The 27578-nt window shown below is 40.4% G+C and overlaps 1 protein-coding gene and 1 long non-coding RNA gene across 2 annotated transcripts in view; one reads left to right on the top strand and one right to left on the bottom strand.

The window, feature by feature from the left end:
- dachc (dachshund c) overlaps nucleotides 1-934 on the bottom strand; it is a 569756-nt gene extending 568822 nt beyond the window's left edge. The window contains exon 1 of the mRNA XM_048598317.1: nucleotides 1-934. Within this exon, the coding sequence (XP_048454274.1) occupies nucleotides 1-533 (533 nt within the window). The 5' untranslated portion in view covers nucleotides 534-934.
- Nucleotides 367-26724, top strand: LOC125483364. Its single transcript, XR_007262324.1, has 4 exons — nucleotides 367-649; nucleotides 4482-5400; nucleotides 9074-9230; nucleotides 26674-26724. It is a non-coding gene; the product is annotated as an uncharacterized LOC125483364 (long non-coding RNA).
- Nucleotides 26725-27578: the final 854 nt, after the last annotated feature.

Raw genomic sequence — 27578 nt, 5'->3', positions numbered from 1 at the left:
CTGGCGTTGGTGCAGTCGTTGTAGAGGATTTCGAAATCCTTCCTGGAGATGAGTTTACAGCGGTTGACCCCGGGCTGGATGGCGCCCAGGCCCCGCAGGATGCGCACTTGCTCCACATTGCAGACCACGGGCGTTATATCCAGCCTCTTCAACTTGGTGTAGACGGTGTGCAGCCCGCCGACCAGGTGCTTGAGGAAGAGGTCGAAGGCCTGGGGCAGGCAGATCAGCTCGTGTCCGTCCACGGTGAACGAGGCCACCTTGGCCCCCCGCAGCTCCACCATCCTGCACTCGTTGTTCTGCGGCGTGTTCTCGACCGGAGACGGCGTAGAATAAACCGGTTTCGTGCCGCCGTCCGCCCGGAATAAACTCTGTGCTGTCCCCGCTGTCCCTGGCCCTGCTCCCGCTGCAGCTCCGGCCGTCGAGGAAGTGATTGCAGGAGAGGATGAAGAGGAGGAAGATGAGGAGGATGAAGGGGTCGAGATTGGGGTCTGATTCACCGGAGCTGGTGGGATCAGTGCAACCGGAACGGCCATGGTTGCTGGAACATAGAAAAATTGGGGGAAAAGAAAAAAAGACAAAAAAAAATCCCCACTGTATTTCTCCTCTTGAACAAGAACAGGAATCAACACACGTTCATTTAAAAGAAAAGGTGGGTTTTGTGACTGATCAAAGTTGCTCTCGGCTCCTCCACTCGGCTGTTGAAGTTGTTATTATTGTTATTTTTTTGTAGAGAGAAGCGGAGAGAAGGCGAAAGACTGTCGGACAAACACACACACACACACACATAACACACACATAAACATCAAAAGGAGGAATGACATGTCACACGGTATCCCGGGGGCGGAGCAATTAACTTTCCAGCCAGGAATAAATCAAATAGCACCCTATCCACTCGCACCGAGAGAGAGAGAGAGACAAGCGAGCAGCTTCTTTTGGCTCCGCACAGCCAAGGAGAGAGCGAGTTGCGGAGCCGAGCCGGGCCGAGTTTACAAATAAATCACTTCTCGGATCTGTTAGTTGCAATTTTGTGGAAACACAGAGGGATCAACTCGCCAAGTAGCAATCACTTAGGGCAGCAGAAATCCACCCACCGTTGAATATGATAACCAGGCAGTACCACGATTAACCTGCCCCCACTTTAAAAAAAACATACCAATCAAACTGAAAACGCCCCCTCGCACCCCCCTCCGCACACACAATAAACTAATGCAAGTCCATCCTTCAGTACATTGTCAGCATCATTGTTCAAAGTCAAGAGATCAACTTTGCAGCTACATCAGATTCCATACACAACGTGCCTCCCTCTATACAGCAAAGGAGTCTTTTATGTGGGTCCCTACAGAGACCTTTCAGACATCCTGCACTCTAGTCACTTCCAAACCACCAATATGTATCGGTCAGATGATTTTACCCATTCAGCTCCATCGACTCTTTGTTTTTGGTAATAGGGTAATCAATTTTGCTGATTACATCTGCAATTGGAAAATCTGCGTTCACACCCGGCGAGAAAACAGTACACAGCCCCCGAGCCCTCTGTAATTTTATATGAAAACAACAAGAAGTACCAAAGTTATTAAAAACACACCAGGGCAGAGGAACCAGGTCAGCTTTTTACACCACTGGCTCTCCGGCTGGGAAATTCTACCTTAGCCAAGGGATATTGTAACCACGAACTCACACACTCAATTCGAGCGAACAACTACACAGGATCGATTCCCGAATCTGAATTCTATACAGAAATAGGAATCAGACAGCATAGACGTGATTAGCAGCAGCGGGGTCGAATTTATAACATCCATTATGCGGGTCCGCTCTCTGATCTTGCTAAGATTACTCAACTAAAACACTATGATTGAGTGCGCCAAAGTTGCTTGAAATCCTTACAGGGGAAGAAAAGACGTTGGTTAGGGGAAGTTTTAAGAAGCAAACGAAACGACAAACTGACTAAATAAAACAGATGGGTGCCTTCTTCCTTTATTTTATTTCTCCTTCAAAACATTCACAAAGATTAAGGGGACATGTAAAGTGCTGGTGTTCCTCGGTGCATGGGAACAATTATTACTCCTGGCGCAAAGATTAATACATTAAATGAAAGATAGTTACCCACCTCCCCATTTTATTTAAAAGGTTGACACCGTTGAAATTTGACATAAAAAAATGACCAGCCTTTAAGTGCGGAAGCGGCAGATCGTGATGCAAAGCAGATCAATAAGATCATTTCAAATTCAGGGGCCCTGAAACAACGGCTTCCATTTGTCCTTTTGTTATCGTCCTTTCACACATCCTGAGTTCTAATCACAGTTGCTCATCTCTATGGGGGCAGCGGGAGGAACGCGCAAACAGCTGATTTGTAAAAATTGTCTATATAATGTGGGGGTTTGCGGTGGGGGAGGCGAGTGCACATTCTCCGAGGTCTGGAGAAATTGCTTATTCAACATTCTCACAATTTAAGGTATTGGGAACCCTCATTTCCATTAGTGAAGAAAAGGCTAGCATCTCCGAGAATTGGGCTTCACGCCTGAGGTACTGATCTGACCGTGAGCAGAGTTGCACATATCCCCCTTTTCCAACAAGTCTCTGCTCCGGTCCACACACTTCCAGAAACCGTCTTTTAATAACGGCATGTTTGGGGGAGAGTTTGTTTCTATTTATCCCATTAAAAACGATTGTGTTTGACCTTAGATACAGGGCTACATATGTGAGATTAGGAGCTGTGAATAAACAGGGCTTAGCTCCCAATGCAGCTGACAGTCAAACTTGAAATTCATTTAAATAGCGACTAGCAGGATCTCATGATTAATAGATGCAAGTGTCGAACTTGTATTCCAGGCACGACCCAGTGTAATTGTGTTTGCTTTTAATTGAAGTCAGGGCGCTTCAAGAACTTGCATTTCAATTCATATGGAAGGGATATTAAAAAAAAGCAGCCGCTTTGACCGCAGATATATGTAGATGAAGACTGAAGCAGGTCTGATAAACAGGCAACGTTTCACAATCTGCAGTAGCAGTAAATAAAACGAAAATCGCGCACAATTAACCGCAAAATCTAACAAATCATCCGGCTTTTTCCTGCCCAGCCGTGCCCAATTCTCAGGTTGCGGAGTTATTCTGTCTGTAAATTGTTACAGAATCAGAAACCGTTTGAAGAATATGAGTTCAGACGCGGCGAGAAATTGGAAAGACGCGGCTTGGAGAGAGAAGCCAAAGTGTGCAGAAAGATCGCAGACTTGTTTGGAGTTGTCCCGCCAACACAAATACACACACTTCTCCAGTGAGACGGCATTGTGCGGATTGAGACCGCTGCCGTTTGTTACTGCTATCGTCTCTCTCTCTCCCTCTCTCACTAATTTCACTAGGATTACGTGATCACAAGTTCAGACTTATTGGGTTACCGTAAAAGGTACCACGCACATCAGGTTGACTGCACGGTCTTAATGCTGACTCGGATAGGAACTCAGGAAGGAGGTTAAGTCAGCAGAAGAAGTCAAATATTTTGTGAACACTCGTACTGACACCTACAGCATACACGGTTGAGTCCGGGTTGATGCGCCCGTACTGAACAGCTACTGTAAACTGACCGAAACTTGAATTCACACCACAAGCTCCTCCTAATGGAGGTTCCATCGCACTTTTATTGCTGAAACAGGAATTCCAGTTCTACCATATTCTCCATCCCTTTAAGTCACGCTGCGCAAGAATTTTCGGTCAATAAATCCCTTTCATCTTTAATTAATAAGTAAATCACAGCTATCTATTGGCCCATGTAAGACAACATTTTGGTCATCTCTTGAGATCAAAATGTATTCACGAACCATTGACCAAGTACAGCATTTGTTAACAATCTTTGTAGCCATTATATATGGGACAGAACAGGCAATAAACATTAACCAATCACATTGCGAGTATGTGGCTCAGTGTATTAAACACTGGATAATAAATCGCTAAATTGATCAATGATTCACGGAAACAGTGCAAACTGCAAATAACCAATAACCCGTAATGCACACTAAGAGTGATTTAGAAGTGATTGCTCCAAAGGCACCAGACAGAACCTGAATGGAAGCGACTAGAGTAAAAGAACATGTTAATTCGCCCCTCTCCTGCATTGTGGCAGATCAGCGAGCAAACAAATAAAAAACGGCACATTTTGTGAGCAGGTCCATCTTGTCTCGACACGTCCCTGAAGAATCTGGTCGCTGCTTGTCAGTTTCATCAGCATGCATCAGCTGCTTGGGTAGCAGATATGTTCAAATTTACCGCAACTCCCTGAACAGCTATGATTCATACCTGACACACACACACACTGGCAAAGAGGAGAAACGAGGAATTGAACGAAATGCGGAAACTATATCCTGCGCTTTTATTATTATTAAAAAAGGGAGGTTTTATTTAATTTCCAATGTAAATGTGATGCATGATCATTTTGAGCTAATTGCATACGCGGACTGTTACCTATTTGTTTTCTAATCCTATTTACGCAGCTCTGTGATGTTGTCCCTGTGATGTCGGTTCCTGGATGCAACTGACTTAATCCTGGAGTAGGCTGATAACGGGGACAGATCGTTCGAACTAAACGGATAGAAGTTTTCAAAAGAAACTTTTTTTAAAAATCGGTGCTTTCTGAGGTTGATTGCAGCCCCCTGGCAGGGACATTCAAGCATGGAAAGGTTTTAATTTGCATTTGAATAGCTGGAACGACCCGTAAACACTTCCAGGAACGATTTTTACAATGTGCGCTAAAGATTTCTGAACATTTCATGCAATTTTCAGAATCTTAATCAGTCTGATTTCAAGTGGCGCGGGATAAAAATGACATTTGTTGAACACACTACTGAACTGTTTCTTCATTGGCCAAATACAGGCTCTAAAGATCAAGATCCGTATATTTGAGTTATAAAGCTGGACAGCAGAGTGCAATCGAATTAATGCTGACTCGTTCTTTATGCAAAGGGAACAATGCGCATATTAATGCAGACAGTTTTGCAAGTGACAGGAACATTGCTAAACTGTAATGATTTAAACAAAAAGTGTATTCAATGCATAATGAGAGTCTCGCTTTCGCAGCCTTCAGAGTCCAAACGCTCCGTCTTAGTGTTTTGTGAAAGGAAGTGAGACACTGGCAAGCACTATCCAAATGCATTAAAACAGTATACAAACATGAGAGAGTTTATCGATTTTGCTTTCGTTTTATCGTCTTGCAACAAAGCGACCTTTCTGGAGAATTAATCATACTAAACACAGCTCTGCTGCATTTGAAATCACCTCTCAGCCTTTCGACAATACCTTCTTGATTATACAAAGTCCTTCTTTTCTCATTCGTCAGTGCGCATTTATTAGAAAAGTGCATCCACTCTTAACGCAGTAACATTGATCCATTTCTTTTCGTTGGAGGAGGCAAAGGTATCACTTTGTGTTAATCTGTTTACATGTTTGTTGAAGAAAATTGTCTGCGTTTCAATATTCTCATTATGAAAACATTCTTACGTTTACCAGACCTCAACTTTAAAGATTTAAATTCCTGTTAGACTGTCCGGTTTATAATCAACTGGAAAAATGTTTTTTTTAATGAAAGATGTTATTACTTTTTGCCCATTTTTATCTTTTATTACGTTTTACAACTTATTTTTAACAGAAAACGGTAATAAACTTTTGAAACGAATATCATTTACGAGACGCGCTTTTCTAAAATAATCGATTCGGGATATTTTTGCCACCGTTTGTTTTCTGAAGACAGACGGAAACAAAATAATGAGATAAAAGCGACCTCTATAGGACAAAAGTAATAATTGTGCTTTTTACCAAATATTTTACAAAAAACGTGTATCCAAAATCGTTCAAGTGCTTTCAATTCTATTTGCACGCAAGTTACATTAGCAGTTGTTTTCTTTAGAAAAGGGAAGTACATAAAATAGATTTTGTTAATGATTTCATTTGGGGTTTAGCCAGTTGGTTGAATTAAAATGAGATGTACATGGGACAATTATTTGTTTCATCTTGGATGGACCAAGCACAAAGTAACAATCCAGCTTTTTCACCAGGTTCCTGCTAGTTTTTGATTAAATCCAAGATTTTCACTGCCATTGTCCCAAATCAAAGACTTAATTTTTCCAAAAGCTTATCACTTTGTGAGTCATGAAACTATCTCTAAAATGTCCTTAGTTGAGCCTCCACTAATTTTAATTAATGGTTCCTTGTTTTATTATTCTACAACACTTTGAAACATTCCTCTGGTTTTGCCTGATCTGCTGTTCATCTCCCAACCCATCTGTGTAACTGTTAGTACAGGTGTTGTTCACTCATCACACTTGTTCTCATTGACCTTTAATTACTTAAGTTCGAGCAATGCCTAAATTTTAAAATTCTACCCCTTGTTTTCAAATCCATCCATAGTCTCACCACTCCATACCTCTGTAATCACTTTCAGTCTTGGTCTCTTCGTGACCTCCCTGTGTGTCCAGCAGTAGTCTTTTGTACTTCCCCAACTTATTCAACTTCAACTCCACCATTGCTGTCTGAGCCTTCAGCTACCCAGGTCCTAAGTTCAGGAAAATCTCTCACTAAATCTGTCCACCTTTCTTCATTTAGATGCTCCTTAAAATTTACCTCATTAATTTTTTTTAGATCCATAGAAGCTAGGAGCAGGAGTAGATCGTTTGGCCCTTTGAGGCTACTCAATCATTCAATATGATCATGACTGATTCTGTACCTTGATGCCATTTTCTCATGTTCTCCCCATTCCCCCGATTCCTTTAACATCTAAAAAATAATCTATCTCTTTCTTGAATATATTCAGTGACTTGGCCTCCACAGTATTCTATGATAGAGAATTTCAAGGTTCATTACCCTCATGGCCATTAATGGCCTATCCCATATCCTAAGACTGTGAACCCTGGTTCTAGGGTCTTGGACTCTTAATGTTTCCTCATATTGACTGTAGGCAAATTATGTGCAGTAACCATTCCTAAGTATATCTTGAGGTGTTTTATCACATTAAAGGTGGACAAAATTTTATTTTATCTGTAAAATTTGATAGCATGCAGATTTTCAAGCAGTTTCCTCTCAGTTGTCTCTTGCCAAAGCTAATGTGACCTTGCACTGTAATCCTTTGATATTAGGGATCAGCCTTATTTCACCTCTGTGCTTTGTTTGCATGCTTCTGCATTGCCGTTTGATTTGAATGTGAATATAGGAGGCATGGCTAGTAAATTTGCAGATGATACCAAAATAGGTGCTGTTGTGGACAGTGAAGAAAATTATCTCAGAGTACGATGGGATTAGATGGGCTAATGGGCTGAGGAGTGGCAGATGGAGTTTAATTTAGATGTAGGTGAGGTGTTGCAATCTGGTAAGGCAAACCAGGGCAAGACTTATACAGTTAATGGTAGGGCCCTGTGGAGTGTTGCTGAGAAAAGTGACTTAGGGGATGTAGATGCATAGTTGGGATTTCATGTTGCAGCTGTACAGGACATTGGTGAGGCCACTCTTGGAATACTGCATACAATTGTGGCTGTCCTTCTATTGGAAAGATGTTGCTAAAACTGAGAGGGTTCAGAAAGGATTTACAACAATGTTGCCAGGACTGGAGGTTCTGTGCTGTATGAAGAGGCTGAATGGTCTGACGATAACACTGTGTGGAGCCGGAGGAACACAGCAGGCCAGGCAGCATAAGAGGAACAGGAAAGTTGACATTTTGGGTCAGGACCCATCTTCAGAAATGGCGGGGGCCTGGGAGCTCAGAAGTAGATAGAGAGAGGAGGGGTGGGGCTGGGAAGGTAGGTGGGATGGTGATAGGTGAGTGCAGGTATGGAGTGGTGGGGATTGGTCAGTGAGATGGGAGGAGCAGATAGATGGGAGAGAAGATGGACAGGTTGCGCTCTGTACACAACAAATGACCACACCTTCCAGTCACGAACCATTTCAACTCCCCCACCCACTCCCTGGGTGACATGTCCATCCTGGGCCTCCTCCAGTGTCACAATGATGCCAAACAGAAACTGGAGGAGCAGCACCTCATATTTTACCTTGGAACCCTACAGCCCAATGGCCTAAATGTGGATTTTACAACTGACACAACTTGTCCAACATCTCTTCCACTAACTGTTCCTCCCACCTCACTGATCAATCCCCACCACTCGCTACCTGCACTCATCTATTACCATCCCACCTACCTTCCCCTGTCCCAACTCCCTTCTCTCTACTTCTGAGCTCCCTTCCCCCCCATTTCTGAGGAAGGGAGATAGGTTTAAGGTGAGAGGGGAAAGACTTACAAAGGACCTGAGGAGTAACCTTTTCACACAGAGGATGGTACGTATATGGAGTGAGTTGCCTTTGGAAGTGGTGGAGGTGAGTACAATTACAAGATTTAAAAGGCATCTGAATGGGTATATGAATAGGAAGGGTTTAGAGGGATATGGACCAAATGCTGGCAAATGGGGCTAGGTCAAATTGGGATGTCTGGATGGCACAGATGAGCTGGACCAAAGGGTCTGTCTTTCTGCTGTATGACTCTATAAATTTGAGCACAGCCTTGTGGAAGCTGAGTAAGGCACCTTCCAACTTATAGTCAAGCGATCTAGTTAAATAATTAATCATTCCATTCACTTTCTGGTTCATAGTTTTACACCATGTTAAGTATCAGAATTATTGCTACCTCCAGAACCTGATAACAATAACTATTGGTTATTGATACATCATTAGGTCATTATCATGATTTTATCTTACTCCTTTTGGATTTATTTACTGGTTATTTTGATCCACCTTGTCTGTCATATCTCTTCCTTCCAAACCTCCATTGACATTGTGGCAGCTTCAGAATACTGGCCATTGAGGTGCACAATAATGATTCTATGTCCATTATCTGAACACTTATTCACTGTAAACTCTTCATGTTATTATTGGCTTTGGAATTTATGATCAGGAACCCCAATGCCCAATAGCAAACATAAATGACTCTTTCAAAGAACAGAACCGAATGAAATATCAGGAGGCTGTCCCTTGCAAATATGGCATTGGCATTTAATTGATATATTCATGTTCTGCACCCTGCCTTATGTGATTCATGTCTCCTAAACAGGTGGAGAGAATGAGGTGGTGTATGAATATTCAATACCCCTGGAGGATTCACATTGTACCTGTTGATCAATGTGCAGTCAATGTGTCTTATGAGGTACAGGCATCAAAGAAGGATTGGCTCTTGAGATGTTCAGGTAGATGTGAAGAAGCATGTCAAAGTAAGTCCTGGGTTTGGTTTGTTTGAATAGAGTCAAACTCCAATGTTTGCTTGTTTATTTGATATGCTACTGTACAGAACTGAACTGCGTTTATGACTATGTATATGTGTAAGGATATCTTTTCTGAGTAAAGTATATTTTGAAATTAAAAAAAGTTGTTATTGATTTGGCCACAACACCTCATGAGTAGTTGTACCTACCCTTTGTAGCAACTTCCTGCTCCTTCGAATTAGCATTGCACTTGAAATTCTCCCCACTCCAAAGAATCTTCATCTCATTTCTTCAGAAGTGCAAAGTTTTCGCTAGCGGCAATTGGGAATAAATTTGTAATGTATTGCTGGAAAACAAATTACAAAAATTGAGCAACAGTAGACCAAAATTAGTGCATGGAACATGATGTAGTAGAGGGTACATAAACATGAAAACTATCCACACCAAAAGAAATGCCTGTCACAACCTTTTCAAGGACAACTAGAGACAAACAGTAATTGCTGACCAGACAGCGATGCCCACATCCCATAAGACAATAAAAAAAGCTGTGTTATAATGAAGTTGCAATATATGGACTATTAATCTTTAATCTCATTGACTGATTTAATATCTAGGATTTTAATTTGAAAGAAAACCATTTTAAATAAAACAGGACAATGTTTTCAAATGGCTTCAGAGGTCTCCTGACCCACAAGACAGCCAAATTTCTAAAAACCTGCAATATGGATAAATAGAATACATATCTGGAAAATCCCCATAGAATTGTACGTTATCATTGTTTGAACTATCTGGTTAAAGAGAAAGGGCAGTAAAGCAGCAGTCAACTAGTCTGCAAAAACTACCAGAGATGAAAGAAATCTACCAGAATATATTATGCAAAAGAATGCTGAAGAATCCCCAATCTATTTGAATGGTATCTTGATAGTTATGACAAAAGGAGATTGGATCTCCTTCATTAGCAATGCTAGTCCCTATTTTGGGCCATCAGTCAGCAATCAGCTGACCAAAACTTCCCTTGTCTGTCTGTTGGTTACAGAAGGACGTTCAAGGAGGCCTGCAGGATGGAATCACAGTGTTTTTCAAATTCGGACCCTATCTCTGTTACAAGTTGGAATACATCACAGAGATAGATAATTTAAAAATAGCACCCTTATTAGCATATAGAATAGAATAATACCATAGCAGCCACTCAGGAAGATGATAGACTGCAATTTTAAAGAGATTGTCTCCAGAGAAACAAGCATTCAGCTTAGCCACAACCATTGGGCTTCAAGACCACAAAAAATCTTTTAAATGTGTAATTAATTTGCTTATAGGTTTTAACTTTTTCAACACTCTTCCCTCATGCATGATAGTGTGTCTGTATGTCACAGGATTGGGAACAGTTTTTTTTTAGTAAGTTTTATACTTCATTTGAGTGATTTTATAGTAAAACAAGCTCCTTGTGGTTACCTGCGTGGTTTATTTCTTCATAAAGCTTTTAACATGAATGAGTAGAAATTGGATTGAAAACACAACTGTTAAAAAACACAAGCATGATTGTAAATGATGTCAGAAGTGAAAAGCAGGGAATTTATTCACTCTCCCTGGTTTTCATTGCAACAGATACTGAGAGAATCCCAGGAAAGAGAGAGAGCAAGAAAGTTTTAAAAGGGGTCATCCCATATGATCCATCTAAAAGTTTGACATCTTATAAATCTGTTACACATGGTCAAGGAGCTTATTTCTCAACCCAAACATCCTGGCAATTTTGTAAGTCTTAAAGGTCAAATTTCTACTGTGTCTTAAATAGGTAACTTTTATAAGACTGTAATTTTTTTTTTCCTTGCAGGCATTGAGGGAAAAAAAAGAGTTGAACTGCAGCCACAAAATAATTGGCAGCTAGCTCAAATGGTGTTGGCAGGGGGTTGCCAACCATTGTCCTGGACTTCTCGGGGATTAATCTCCAGTTTATATGCACAATTTACGTTTACATTTGATAAGCTTAAGCAGCCTGGTAAAAAAATAATAAGTGCACTCAAGATAAAAAGTGTTTACTCATCATTTGCTTTGAAGACCTTTGTTCATGAATTGCAAAATTGTTAGATAAAGTAGGATGCTATCTGAATGACAGTTGAGAATCACTCCAATAGGGAATTATAGGCCTGTTGGCTTTCCACTTAGGTACAGGAAGTTGAAGTGGTTAATGTAGTGAATGCAGAAGGTGGCCAGTTACACCATCGGGGGATTAGTATCAGTGTGCCTTTTTCATTTTCTTTCGAACAATTTTCAGTTATTAATTACACAAGTGTTGCAGATGGGGAATAAAGGGTTGGTGGCATCATCATGGAGAATCCAATCAGAAATCAAAGTATCTGTTTGCTTTGCAATTGATGTGGGAAAGCAGACTACCTTAAATATTGACCAATGGTAAGCCTGTGAGGTCAGTTTAAGGCTCCGGGATTACCACAGTGTAGACTTTTGCAAACACAGGAAGTACATAATTCATCCTCTTGAAATGGTTTACCCTGGACTCAGACATTTGACCACCAACCTAATATTATGTCAAAAGAGAGTTAAAACAATTACTAGCAATAGCATACAGTTTATGACGTTCTTGCAGAGTAAGTTAATATTTCTAGCTTCTTGACCCCTTTTGCTGTGGTAACATTGCACTGACCACTCAGAGATCCTGAGGTACATAAGGCAAATTATAACTTTAAGACCCCTTTTAAAAGATGTGACCGCCATAAGAAACCTCAGCGTGGGAATGCATAGGGGTCCCAAACACCAGTTAGCAAACTTACACTGCAGGCAGGAAATTTGGTTTCAAGGAGCAGTTGCTTTTTTTTTAAGAAAAGGCTCAGCCTAAATTTACAGAGTGCCCAGGAGGTATAACTAACCCATTGAACAATTTGATTAACCTAGTTTAATACTGCAATTAGAAGTATCCTGTATGTGGTGTTAAGCCCGAGTGATTAGAGACAGCTTTTCTGACTGGACCTCATTCTATTCCATTTCTGATTAACATCAGGATTCACTCTGGATTTCTAGCATCATATTTCTACCACCAATCTACTTTGCACCAATGCGGAAATGCAGGCAAATTGCACCAATTGAGACTTCAGGTTATAAATATTTTTGTTTTTGACTCTTGAAATACTGCAAAACATCTAGCTATTAGACACGCTTCCTTGCAATCAAGTCATACAGCTTAGAAACAGGCCCCTTTGGCCCACCATATCTAAGACAACCAATAAACACCAAATTACGCTAATCTCATTTCCCTGCATTTGGTCCATAGCTGGCATTTTAAATGTTTGTCCAGATGCTTTTTAAATGTTGTGAGAGTACCTGCCTCCACCACCTTCTCAGACAGCACTTTCCATGTTTCTACTACCCTCTGGGTGAAACTTTTTTTTCAGATCTCCTCTAAACCACTTACTCCTCAAAATAAACTAGTGTCTTCTGGTAAATAAAAACCAAAAGAACTGTGGATGCTGTAAATCAGGATCAAAAACAGAAGTTACTGGAAAAGCTCAGTAGGTCTGGCAGCATCAGTGAAGAAAAATCAAAGTTAACGTTTTGGGTCCGGGGACCCTTCCTCAGAACTGATGGTAGCCAGGAAAATGTCAGTTTGTATGCAGAAGATAGAATGGAGGGAGGGGGTAAGAAATAAACAATAGGTGGAGATAGACCCCAAAGAGAGGGAAGAACAATTGGGTATACAAAGGAGTTGATAATCATCTGGCTAGGAAGGTGAATAGCTGTAATAGGGACTGTTAGTGACTAACAATAGGTACTGTGTAACGGCAGGCTATTTGATAATAAGGCCTGGTGTGTGGGGTAGGGACTAAAGCATGGGAGAGTTTAAGCCCTAAAATTAATGAACTCAATATTCAGTCCAGAGGGCTGCAGGGTCCCCAAGTGGAAAATGAGGTGTTGTTCTTCCAGCTTGCGTTGAGCTTCACTGCAACACTGCAGCAAGCCTGAGACAGAGATGTTGACCAGGGAACAGGGTGGTGTGTTGAAGTGGCAGGCTGATGGAAGCTCAGAGTCTTTTTTGCGAGCCGAACATAGATGTTCTGCGAAGTGGCTACTGCGATTCGTTTCCCCAATTTAGAGGAGACCACATTGTGAGCAGTGAATGCAGTGGACTAAATTCTGGGAAGTGCATGTGAAGTGCTGCTTCACCTTGAAGGTATGTTTGGGCCCTTGGATATTGAGGAGGGAGGAGGTAAATAGGCAGGTGTTACACCTTCGGCGGTTGCAGGGGAAGGTGCTGTGGGGCTGTGGGGCAGTGTTGGGAGTGAAGGAAGAGTGGACCAGGATGTCCCAGAGGGAACGGTCCCTGCAGAAGGTGGATAAGGCATGGGAGGTGAATATATGTCTGGTGGTGGCATCTTGCCAGAGGTCGTGGAAATGGCGTCTGATGATCTTCTGGATGTGGATCGTGGGGAGATGTTAAGTAAGGACAAGGGGAACCCTATTGCTGTTACGGAAGGGAAGAGAAGGGGGTGAGGGCGGAAGTGTTGAAGATGGGTCGGACCTGGTTGAGGGCCCTGTTGACAACGGTGCTGGGGAATCCTTGGTTGAGGAAGAAGGTGAATATTTTGGATGCTGCCTTGTTGAAGTTGGCCTCATCTGAACATATGCAACGGAGACGGAGGAACTGAGAGAATGGGATGGAGTCTTTACAGGAAGTGGGGTGTGAGGATTTATAGTCCAGGTAGCTGTGGGAGCTGGTGAGTTTAATGTGGATATTAGTGGCCAGTCCATCCCCAGAAATGGAAACAGAGATGTTGAGGAAGGGAAGGGAGGATTCAGAGATAGACCAGGTGAAAGTGAGGGCAGGGTGGAAATTGGAAGCGAAATCAATGAACATTTCCAATTTCGGAAAAGAGAGGGAAGCAGCACCAATGATATCATTGCTATATCGGAGAAACAGTTCTGGGTGAGGGCCAGGATAGGATTGGAACAAGGAATGTCCCAGGAAGAGACAGAAAGTGAGAGGAGTTAAAGGAGAAGTTGTTGAGGGTGAGGACAAGCTCGGCCAAGCGGAGGAGGGTGGTGGTAGGTGGGGACAGTTCAGACTTTGCTCCAGGAAGAAGTGGAGGGCCCTAAGACCATCAGGATGGGGGACGGATGCGTAAAGCAATTGCACGTCCATGGTAAAGAGGAGGTGGCTGGAGCTTTTTCAGCACTTCTGATGAGCCTCCCCCATTCTGAATGCACTGTACCTGAAATTTGCTTCCTTCTTTTTCTTTATCAAATACACAACATTCCTTGCTCCAGAGTCCCTTGGACTTACTGCCCTTGCCCTGTGCTCATGGCCCTGAATTCTCACAATACTACTTTTAACAATTCCCACTTTCCAAATATAAACTTACCTGCAAGTAGCTGCTCCCAGGCTATGTTTGCCAGGTCCTGTCTAATGACATTAAAATTGGCCTTCCCCCAGTCTAGATACTTAACTTATGCGCTATCCTTTAACCCTTTCCATAATGACTTTGAAACTTACTGAGTTATGGTCAGAATCCCCAAAAACACACCTGCTGAAATTTCAACTATTTGATCAGCTTCACTCCCTATGATCAGGTCAAGCGCTGCCCCATCTCTGGAAGGACTATTTATGTATGGTACAAAAAGCCCTGCTGGGTGTACTTTAAATTTTCTACCCCATCTAATCCTCTCACACTAAGATAATTCCAGTTAATGTTAACAAAGCTGAAATCCCCTCCAACTTTAACCTTATTTTTCTCACATCTTTCTCTGATTTGCCTACATATCTGCTTCTCTATCTCCCTCTGCCCATTGGGAAACCTATAGTACAAGCTGAGCAAACTAATCACCCTTTTTTTTATTTCCGAGCTCTACCCAGATGGCCTCATTTGTAGAGTCATAGAGTCATAGAGATGTACAGCACAGAAACAGACCCTTTGGTTCAACTCGTCCATGCCGACCAGATATCCTGGATAAATGTAGTCCCATTTGCCAGCATTTGGTCCATACCCCTCTAAACCCTTCGTATTCATGTACTCATCCAGATGCCTTTTAAATGCTGTAATTGTACTAGCCTCTACCACTTCCTCTGGCAACTTACACACACCACCTTCTGTGTGAAAAAGTTGCTACTTACGCCCCTTTTAAACCTTTCCCCTCTCACCTTAAACCTTTGCCCTCTAGTTTTGGACCCCCCATTCCCAGGGGAAAAGACCTTGTCTATTTACCCTATCCATACCCCTCAGGATTTTATAAGCCCGTATACGGTCACTCCTCAGCCTCCAATGCTCTAGGGAAAATAGCCCCAGCCTATTCAGCCTCTCCCTATAGCTAAAATCCTCCAGCCCTGGCAACATCCTTGTAAATCTTTTCTGAACCCTTTCAAGTTTCACAACATCCTTCCTATAGCAGGGAGACCAGAACTGCACACAGTATTCCAAAAAGTGGCCTACCCAATGTCCTGTACATCATCAACATAACCTCCCAACCCTTTGTGGAAACTTCCTTCATTACTGCAGTGATGGTTTCATTTGTCAATAATGCAATACTTCCACCTCTCTAACATCCCACTATGACGCCTGAAAGCTTTAAAATATATATATTTAAATCATAGAACTAACAATTTATTTGAGACAAAATAAGCTTGCCAAAAGACTCATTATTAAAATATATAGTTTTCTGTGCATTAACTGAGGCAGTTCTACAGACTAAGTAGAGCAGAAAATTAGTCCCAGACCACACAAATGAATAAATTATGTGCAAGAGAAGCTGTTGAGTAATCAAAATATATTTGATGGACTGTATCTCTAAACAAATGGTAAAAATATCATTTTAACATTTTTCTATCATTTCATTCAAGTTTTAGACTTCCTGAGACAGTTTGTGGCAATTTGTTCTTATAGTTTATAACAAAGTACAACTCAGATACATAAAGCCTCACTGAAATAAAGATTGTAGGATTATATTGATCATGTTTCATCAATATAAGCCAGTTAATATGTACATGATGTAGAAGGCCTGGAATCAGGTCCAAATCTGACTATCAAGCATACTGAAAACAAGTGATGTGAGAACCCATGTTTTGCAATGCTTTGAATTAACACCAGACCCAATATATCTCCATTCAACCTCTTGGTCCCTCTAATGCTCAATTACTTTCTTTATCTTGAAAATTGTACATTATTGATAACATTTACACAAGTACATCATATAATAGTAAAAAATCAACGTTACACAAAGTGCAATAGAGTTTAGTTTATTTCAGTTAAAAATATGGCACTTTGAGATATCTCACTACACTAAAATTTGCACGTTATATGCACAACTTACATTTATATCTCATATCAAACATTCTTTGATGCATATAGGCTTAGGAGTCTTGTGCAAGTTCAGGCCTCTCATTCTACAATGGTGGGAGAGTCTTAGCAAGTGACTTTTCCCCGTTGAGCTTCCCAAACATTTTGATTCCCTCAGTAGTGACCTTGGAATATGCTAGTCTGCAACACCCGTTTGTGAATAGTTCATTGATTAGAAAGGTCAGCAATTTTCAGTAGGTCAAGGAGTAACCTTCAATGAATTATAGTTCGTCAACAGCCATGGATATTTATCTTAACAAATGTACTCACTTCAGAATCAAAATGCAAAACTGTAGTTGACTAATTGGGTGCTTTTAAAGATGACATGATTTGGGTACGGTTGAAGTACTTTCCTCAAAGAATTCCAATGGGGAAAGATGGGATAAAAAAGCTATAACTCCTTGGATAACAAAACAGACAGAAAGCAAGAAGATTTAAAAAAGGCATGTATGACAAATGTCACTTGAGAACCAGGATGAATATAGAAAATCAAGAGAGGAAGTGGAAAAAGAAATAAGAGAAGCCAAGAGATAGTATGAGAAAAGACTGGCAGCTAAAATGAAAAGAAATAATATGAAGTCTTCTGTAGGTATGTAAATAGCAAAAGGCTAGTAAGGGGTTTAAGCATAGCTAATCTCTACCAGAAGAAAACTGACATTATTCTGAGCTCAACAGTCATTTGCAAAGATTTATGTCAAACTGCATTCAAAGTCTGTTCCAAAGCATTCATTCAGTCATTGTTTGTAATCAATGATCAATGATCTTTGAAAATAATGACCATGAAGTGAAATCCCATGGTGCTCCAAGTACATCAATTGCAAATATATGTTTTCCTTTAAAATGCTGAACAGTGTTCAATGGAAATCATTGGAAATCAGTAAAAGAGAAAGCAAGCTGAAATAAAAGCTTGATCAGCCAGAGGCCATTGAGAGAAGGAAAACTCAGAGATCAAATGTGCCCAATCCCACCCGCAAGCTCTCATTGTTTCACAAGAAAAAGAATAACTCATACTTTTCTAAGTCCCAGTTAAGGTAAACAAATAAATAGTGACCATTGTTGTGTTACTGGTTTCATACTGGTTATTATGATTGCCATAATTAGTTATTATAATATGATATTGTATTGTTATGGTCCTCTTCTCCTACTCACTTTCTCCTCTCTCTCTGCCTTCTCCCTTTCCCTGTTCCTCATGTCCTTTCCAGTTCCCTCCTCTCCAACCTACTCCATTCCAGTATGCTCTCCTTTTTCGTTCCTACTTTGCACTCTTCAACATTCTGCATCCCCTGGTTCACTGCTCTCCACCTCACTTCCTCCAGCATTCCACCCCCTTTGTCCTCCTAGCTTTCTCTCCTTTCCCCCAGTTCATGTCTTCCTTCACCAACCCCCTCAACTCTCCACATATCTGTTACTTTCTATTTTCCTCTTCCTCATTCCATACCTTCAGTTTAGTTTTCCAACTTTTTTTTTACTCTGAGCTTGCACATGTTCTTCTAAACAGATGGTTGAAACTTTTATAAACTTAAGTTAGTGGTCAAGCAACCACAAGCCTAAAGTTGGATATTCTAAATTAAACCACAGCCAGAGAAATCCAGCCTGACAGAAAACTCACCAAACTAAATTAAACAGTAGCTAACAACTGTCGGCCGCAGAGAAAAGTGGAAACCAAGGTCAAAGAGGTTACAAAGGTTCAAGGTGATCCAGTTACAACCAGCCTGAGAGTTGCATATTAGAGAAGTCTGACTTTCTGGCATGTTGACTGCCTGAGAATGTGTACTTTACACCTCCCACATGACAACAGTGAAGAGTGTTGGTGCAATCCCATTGGATGATTTGAAACCATCTCATGACCCCATTGGCCAAAGGCTACAGAACCTTCTGGAAGGTCTGGGTGAGGGGCATAAAAACACCACCCTCTCAGCGAAGATTCACAACAAAATTCATGGCAGAAGACTGTTTGACAACTCAAGAAGACACAGGAGAAGCTCTGCTCTGCTCTGCTCTGCTCTGCTCTGCTCTGACCTGTGAAACCTATCTTTGGAGAGGAAGGAGATTCCAATGGCCAACTCAAAACATGTGGATTGTGTGGGTAACATTGATTCTTAGATGGAGAAAGCTAGGTAAAGAGTAAATATTGCAGGAATTTGGGAAATGATCACATAGTGCTTTTAATAAGTGTGATAATATGTGCCTTTATGAGATATTTGACTGTCTTGGTTCTCTTGAAGGTGGGTGTTATAAACTAGGTGCCAAGATATCTGCTCCATGGAAAGCAGAGTAAACAGCTTTGGTTTTTTCTAAATTAGACAAAAGTAGCATGAGTGGGTAAAATGAGGCTCACACAGGCCCAGAGTTTTAGTTTTGCTTTCAGTTGTTGAAGTTGGGGTTTTGGAGTTGAAGCTGCTAGATCGAGCGCTCTCTCTCTGCTGCTGTAAAAGCTTGAGTTCTCTCTCTGCTGCTGGATTCATTCTGTCAGTGTTCCCTCTCCTGGACTGGGGGAGATAGCAAGTGTGGGAAAATCTGTTTTACTTAATTTGCCTTTGCCAAGTGTGTGTTTATGGGATGGAGCCATATTGGAAGAGTTGATGAGTAGGAGTTAAATAATATATTATTTTGTTAAGTATTTCCATGGCGTTAAAGTTATGCCAATTCTTCTTTGTTTCTTTGTATTTTAATTGTGGTGTCAGAATAAGATGTGTTTTGCTTAACCTAGTAATTTGACCAACCTGGAACGCAGCATCTTACATTTGCCGTTAAATAAGATAAGAGTTAGGGTATAGACTATCTCATTGATATGTTTTGAGGGGCATTGGTCTGGTCCATAACATAAGAAATATATTGTTAATAAAATTGGGTTGAACCACAGACTGAATTTAGTGTCCTGTTGTCAACCTCACTGACAACAGGACATAGGTAAAGTGTTTTTAATACAGTGTCCAAACACAGACAAGTTATCACCATCAGTTTTTTCTCCTGTAATATGTTCTGGGCATAGAATCTCTATGACTCTAATCTTCAAGTAATTAACTGGAATAAATTAGTTAACCCAGAGCTTTTCTCCATGCATCACAAATAGCTTCTATAGTCTCTTGTTGATATTGTGCTGCACTGCACTTAGCTCTCAGTTTGCTACAAAAGATTGCGAACCTTCGGACAGCAATAAACAGTACCTTAAAAAGGTCTGTCTTCTGTCAGCCTCTATTTTATGCAGCCATCATCAATGGAGGGATACTTCATTCAGAAGCATACTGGCAACAGGCTAAAAATATCAGTGGCTGATATGAAACTTGTCAATAGCTACCTTGCTATACTAAATGGTATAATTGGATATGGCTGGAATTGAAGAAAAAGTTTCAGAATGTAGGCTGCAACACTTTTTCAATAATACAGGTCCAGTGGATCTTTGCTGTACCTCCAAAGTCCACTCACAGGATTGTCCCCTGGCTCCACTAAAGCACATTCCAGCAACCGTACTGTACTGGATGGTTGTGAAACTTGTATCTTGCAGCAAGGAACAGGGCTCAAACTTAAAAATGCTATCTGTGGGGGAGATGGCATATAATGATTTGCTGCTGGTAGTTCCAAGTGGACTTTCTGAAGAAATGTAGAATGCTAAAGTCTAAACAGATCCTGTGTTTTACAAATACTAACATGAAAATGCAGTTATTGGTGATTAATAAACTTGACTCTGATATTCTGGGGAACTGACTACCTGCAACCGTTTTTACAAATGTTTTCTGCATCCCCTTTACTGCACACCCTAAAGTTTGGTACTCAGAATTGGACACAATATTCTAATTGAGAATGAATCAGGATTTTATAAAGATTCATTATAGTGTGGTGTCCAATCTTCCTCCTGCTTTACTAAGATTTTGGCATCAAGTTCTTCCTTGATGAAAATGGATTGGAAGTGCTTACTGAGTTTATAAGCCATGCGTTTTGGCTCCATGCATAAATCCCTTTTTTCAACTACAGTCCTTTGCAGAAAAGATTATGTGATTGTGCTGTAGAATGCTCAAAACAGTGGTAGGCATCAATGGATATCAGAATAGTGCAATTTGGAATGAGTCCTGATTCTAAATGGCTATGGTCAAGCAGCCACTTGTTTGAAAACAATCACAGCTTGTTACATTTATGGAAGTGAACAAGAATGGTTGAAAACAATCACATTTTATGAAATCTGTGCATGCAGGCATCTAAGCATCAAAAAAAGCTTCCAACAAGTCATAATATAAACAAAACTAAACAAATTTCAGCATGTATTTTTAATGTTTTTCCTGAGAGCTTCCCTCATTTCCATTTCCAGTGGCCATAACAGCCTTCCTTCTGATCATTCTCTCATGCCTCTGTGATGATTCCGTCAGGATGACCCCTTGTGTCCACTCCACCAAGGAGATCACAGTGTGCAATCCATCAGGGTGATCTCTGTCAAGGTGATCTGAGACCTCTGTGCCCACTCTGCCAGGGTCAACTATTTGCCTTCTGGAGAAGGCCCAAAATTGAGGAAAAATCAAGGGATGTTCCACTGGAGGAGAAAGGGCAGTGGGTGGGTGGGGTGCAGTGTGGGTGGGGATGATAAACAATTAGTAAATGTTACAACAATGAAAGAAATAAGTGTGCAGTGGAATTAAATTTTGAAGCTTAGAATGAAAAATAACTAGCAACTCATCAATTCCCAAGGCTTCTTCAACAGTATCTCCCAACCTTCTGACACCACCACTTAGAAGAACACGGGCAGCAGATATGTGGGAATACCATCACCTACAAGTACACCTCCAAGTCTTTCACCATGTTGACTTTGAAATATGTTGGTGTTCCTTCACTGTCGCTTTGTCAAAATCTTGGAACTCCCTTTCTAATAGCACTGTGGTGTGTGTCCCTACACAAAACATCTGCAGCAGTTCAAGAAGGCACCTCATCACCACCTTCTCAACGGCAACTTGCGATCAACAGTAAATCCCTGGCCCAGCCAGCAGTGCCCACCTCTTATGAAAGAACATTTAAAAATGTCACCTATAAAATTTGAAATGAAGCTGTGTGTACTCTAGTGCAGGCCATCAACATTTATCAAAAGATACATATTAGTTGAAGTATAGTAGGTTAGCGCACTACCCTGACCAGTTCAGACTGATAAATATGTCATTTAAATACAGCTCTTGTTCATAAAATATTCCCTTAATTTCTCTCAGGTTTATCGATCTTTAATCAAAATTATTTAGGCACTTTCCATCCAGTTCATAGAATTCAGAAAACAAGTTTACAACAGAAAGCCGTTCACCATTCAACTCCAGTTTAGTCTAATGTGGTAACTCAGAATTTGTGTTCTTGTTGTAGAGGTTCACTCAACAGCATAATATAATACACCTGATTTTCCACATTAAATTCAATTGGCAGAAAATTCCAGTATTCTTGATCCTCAATATTATTGGATAAATCTTTGTGCTGGAAATCCAAATTGATGAAATTGACAACTCAGTCAGGGAGAAACTATAACATTAACTAGAACTGAAGTGAAGGGAATGCACACTGCTCCCAATGTGCCTTAACCCTACTCTGCTGAGAATAGAATGAAAGCACATTTTATTGGAATGGTTGAGGGAGTTTTACTCTGCTTTTGTATTCAGTTTTTCCATTTTTAAACCATCAATACAGGAATGTGTGTGGCATCACTGGCTGTGCAATTATTATTGCTCATCCCTTATAATGCTCATTCCTAGTTGCCCTTGAGAAGGTGGTGCTTAGCTGCCTTGAACCACATGAACTGCACCACAACCCCAACATTATATTGGAGGGAAGGCTTTTGATGAAGTAGCTGAAGATGGTTGAGCCTGGGACATTTTCCTGAGAAACCACTGCAAAGATGTCCTGTGGCAGAGATTTTTGCCCTCCAACAAACACAGCCACTTGCTTTATAACTCGGAGATATGCAGTTTTGCACAACCCTAATCAGCAGAGACTTTTCTCATGATTCCCATTGATTCTAATTTTGCTGGTGTTCCTTGATGCCACAATCAGACAGCTGCTTCCATGATGTCAAATGCAGTCACCCTCATTTTTCCTGGAGTTTATTTCTTTTGTCCATGTTTGGACCAAGGCATTAATGAAGCCAGGAGCTAACTGGGTCTGGAAGTAGTAAACTGAACACCAGTAAGCAAGTTATTGTTGAGTAACTGCTACATGATAGCACCATCAATGACAACATCATAATGTTGATGATTGAGAATAAACTGACAGGCAGTAACTGACTGGTTGAATTTGTCCTGCTTTTTTAAACGGGACATACCTTGGCAAATATCCATACCGTTGGGTATCAGTTTTATAAGAATCCACTGATTGTTCCTCATGCTGTTAGCATAAAGCTGTGGATGTAGTTAAAGAAAAAAAAACATAAACTGAAAATAAACTGGATGCTTATGGCAGCAAACATTACTAAAATGTTTATGCAGCGAAGTCCTGGTCACACAAGATACCTGGTGTGTGTCTTCACTGCATATTTCTGAGTTATGAAACACAATATAGGTCATATTGCAACTAATCTGGGCATGCTTTGTTCCCAAAGGAGGACAAACCATTCAATAGTCGGAAACAAATTGACATGAAAAGTAATAACAATTTAGTGTTTACCAATCAGATCCGGAGTCCTGTACTGGAATCATTCATTAGGTTTAACAAAAATCTGTCATTAGCATGCATGGAATCACATTTAAAAAACCCGTCCTTCAGACACAATGGTAAGGAACAGAAAGACCTTCACTGCTTCCATTACAATTTTTGTTGGCAACATTCACGAATCAATGATAACAATTGCTTTTCTTTCTACAACCTTTAGGGTGTCCTTATAGCCTGGATATGTGTGTTATGAGAATATGAACTGGTTTGTTTTTACTTCCCACTGTTTTTGAATGACATGGGTAGCAAATTACAACAGCCCTTGCTACTGTTAGTTTATTGTATAGACCATGACACAGGAATATTTTACTTTGTAATGACTCTTCATCCTATCAGTTTGTAAGAAAGAAATGAAAGTAATTTATTCAAAGGCATTTCTTCTAAAAGAAACAACAATTTTATTTTAATTTTGCACTTATAAACATTCCTGCCGTGGTGAAAGTAAGTATGGGACAGGGTTGAGGACAGTTACAATCCATTCCAAACTTGGCAGCATGAAAGGTGGATGATGCTAACTCCCCCATGTGATTGGCATGTCTCTGGTAAGCCATTGGCTCAAGTCCATGGGAAGTGACAGCTGGCTGGTGGGCACGAGTAGAATGTCAAGTGAAAGGAGGCCACAGGAGAGGGCTAAAGAAACAGTTCCCAGCACTTGGGTACATAGTGGGAGACAGTTTCTGGGTTGTATGTGACTGGGGCAGGGGTGGCCTTAACAAGGGGTCCCTCAAACGAAGTGAAAAAATTAAAAATGTATTTCTTTGAGCCTCTTCTGGTTTCTCTTCCCGTGAGCTGAATGACAATAACTTTAACAATTATTGCCTGCACCCAAGTACTTTTTAGCATAATTTCTAAGGTCTATCAAAATACATTTCTCCTTGGAAGTGGAAAAGCATGTTTATGAAGAATTAGATTTTTGTTTGATCTTCTGTTGATTTTTTTATGTGCTTATCTTGGCATTACCATCTTAACTTCATAGTGCCATGGCCCTGACTTGTATCCTTGGTGTTTCTTACAATGCTGAAGGTTAAAGAAAGATTCAGTTGGGGTTTTCTAAAGTATAAGGGGCGTTAACAAGCTGAAGAGGTAAATTAGAGTGGACAAACTGGGGAGAAACTATTTCCACTGTTGGGAGGGTTGGTAAACTGGGGCTCAGATTGTAAAATGGTTGTTCAAAAATGTCAGGCATGAGGAGGTAAGGAGAAGAATTTTTACTCAGTCAGCTGTTGCAGTGCCTGAAAGCAGCTCAACAGTAAGTTTCAGAAGCTAATCTGGTGTACAGCTAAAAGGAAACTAACTGCAGTCTAACAGGAATTGATCCGATATTCCTATGAACAGGGAGCAGAAAAATTAGATAACTCTATCAAAGAAATGGCTTGCCTGTAATGGCCACAAGGTTTCATGCTGTGCTTTCATATTCAGCATTAGCTGAAATAATGATCTTTGAAGATTGTTAATTCTAAGATCATTCTTGCATTGCGAATTGCATTGCCTCTAAATATTCACAGTTTGTAGTTCCAATTTGTTCAGTCATCTTTCAAATAAGTTTACTAATAGAAGTGGTAGATTTTTCCAAAAGATTAGATGTGAATTGGATTGAACAATTATCCATAACTAGGAATCTTTGTGTGTCTTTCTTTCACTGTGGACAATAGCTAAGACTTTTATATTGTCAGGTTTAATGCCGTCATTAGTCAACATGTCACCCACAAATGTCAGCTCAGTGACTCCAAATGCACATTTGTCTTTTTAAAATTTCAGGTTGAATCTTCCAGTAACTTTGAGTTCTTTATGAAGTCTATTGTCATGTTCTTCTTTGGATGAATTCTACGCTATTATATCATCAATCAATGTGTCTACACCATAATTCTGCTCATCTATCATACAGTTTTGTGATATACTTTCAGAGCTGAATCAATGCCAAAGGGAAGCCATTGAAATTTGCATCTTCCATGAAGAGTAATGAACTTTCATAAGTTTGAACTTGCTTATTCAGTTTCAGTTGTCAGAAATTAAATCGGGATCCAATTTCTAAAATACTATTAACCAGCAAAAAAACACATAATTTCTTCTTAAGTTGAAAGATTGAAATAATATCCTTCAATGGGACTGTTTAGATCTTTGAACTCTGAGTTTTCTAATTTAAGTTTAATGTCAAGTATGACACCTTATCTTGTTCAATTATAGCAACACAGTTTTAACATGCTTCTCTGTGTCAGATGACAAAGTATATGTATTAAACAAGAGTTAGAGGCCTATTCTGAAGAAGAGTTGGATTCTGTATGATAAATCTGTTCCTCTCTCCAAAGATGCTGCCAGACCTGAAGAGTTCTTTCAGCATTTTCTTTTATTGGAGGCATGACATGTTATTTCATGAGCGTAGCCAACACGGATAGATTAAGAATGCATCTTGTCATAGCTACAGAGGATAAATTCCATATGATATTTTGCGGATGGAACTAATATAATGTCATGTCATTGTAGAAGGGTCTAGTTATACATGAGATTAGACAATTCGATAAATTTAGATAAAATCCATTAAATCAGAAATTTTCATAGGAGTGAATCCACTCGATCATCGGTCATGCAGACATTTTGGGTGATTTTGTTTTGATTGTGTGTTCTTGCACAAAGAGATCAACCTATTGGAGTTTACATCTCCATGATTTCCCAACCATGAGTGCTTGTGTCAATCGTATTTTAAGGGATTGGACGCATAATTGCTTGCACCATACAGATTCTTCTTTGTAAATAATTACAATTCATATATATGCCCTCCAACGATTAGACCAGCAAGGACTTGATACATGCCTTCTCCTATTGGTTAACCAAGGATTTCATGTGCTCCCATCACTTCTATAAAGGCTGGCAACGTTCAGAAGTATACCTTTGCCAAAGTACCCTTTAAGCCTGATTGACATTCATATCCCTCCCAGATTATCAAAAAACTGAAATTACGGCAAAAATACATAGAAAGTAACCATAAACAACAGGAATCATATAAAAATGGTATACTGCGTACTTACAGCATCTTTCATTTTACTTGCCTATCTAATCAATGGCTTCAATGAAATTAAAATTGAATAGGTTTATAATGGATGAACAATCACTTCTGCCAGATGACCAACCACTTATACTGTGATGACTATGATTCAAAAATTAGAAGCATAGGGCTGATAATGTGCTCAGCACTTCTAGCAGAATAATTTCATCTTACTGAGGCTGACTGACGGCTCACTTCAGGGTTTCAGGCTTATTTAGTGCCCCATGAGTGCTGTACCTGTCAATGCAGCAGCCAGCACATTGAATTCAGGCATAACCGAGAGTGGTGCTCATGTTACAGAGCACTCAGCATGTCCAAATTGCTGTGATGATATGAATTTCCACATGCACCTTGCAGTCTGGAAACATGGACAATGATAGTTAAGGCTGTAATGTTCTTTTCACTACAGGTATTTCTGCTGGAACACGAATTGGCTGTAATATGATGGATGAATAGTGGACGCTGTTTGAATAACACAAACTTTCTACTGTACAGGTATAGCGATTTTCTACAGCAATTTTGCTGTAATGCAATTTCCCTGTAATGCAACTTTCTATGGTGATTTTCTATAGTGCAATTTTCTGTAGCGCGAGGTTACACAAGATCGCAACTATTGTGTTAAAGGAGAAATATATGTACATGGCAACTAGGAATCTTTCTCGCTCTTATCATTTTCTATTGGCACATTGCAAAGACTTGCAGATTGTTAAACCAACCTGTTTGACCATAGTTGATCATGCCTTCCTGACCATGCCTGGGATAGACTCAAACTTAGAGCTTCTGACTGACGGATAGTGAGACACTATGCCAAAAGATGTACAAACCTTACAAAAAACCTTATTATGTGAAATCTTGTGCCAAGTCAGGGAGTATCCTATAATGAAACTGGAAAGAAGCCCCTTAAGACATTTCAGGTTTAAGTCCCAAAGGGCCCTTTCCTTTTGCTTTGACCCCTTTGTTTGCTGGTCCTCTTCGTTAAAGCCTCCATTAGTCAATTTGTCAATGATGTGGTGGTTTAACTGTGGTCCCACTGCTGGTGCCCAGCATTCCACTCAACCAATGAAGACAACCTTACACAATAATGTGAAGTGTACACATTTAAAGTTATCTGTGACATCACATCTTTCACTGCGTGTCGAGTGATACCAAAGTGATAGTGAAATGAGAGATAGTAGGAACTGCAGATGCTGGAGAATCCGACACAACAAGGTGCAGAGCTGGATGAACACAGCAGGCCAAGCAGCATCAGAGGAGCAGAAAGGCTGACGTTTCGGGCCTAGACCCTTCATCAGAAAATTTTCTGATGAAGGGTCT

Source organism: Rhincodon typus, chromosome 6 (assembly GCF_021869965.1).
Source record: "Rhincodon typus isolate 14 chromosome 6, sRhiTyp1.1, whole genome shotgun sequence".
NCBI lineage: Eukaryota > Metazoa > Chordata > Chondrichthyes > Orectolobiformes > Rhincodontidae > Rhincodon > Rhincodon typus.
The sequence above is the reverse complement of the archived record's forward strand: the minus strand, read 5'-3'. Positions and strand labels throughout refer to the sequence as shown.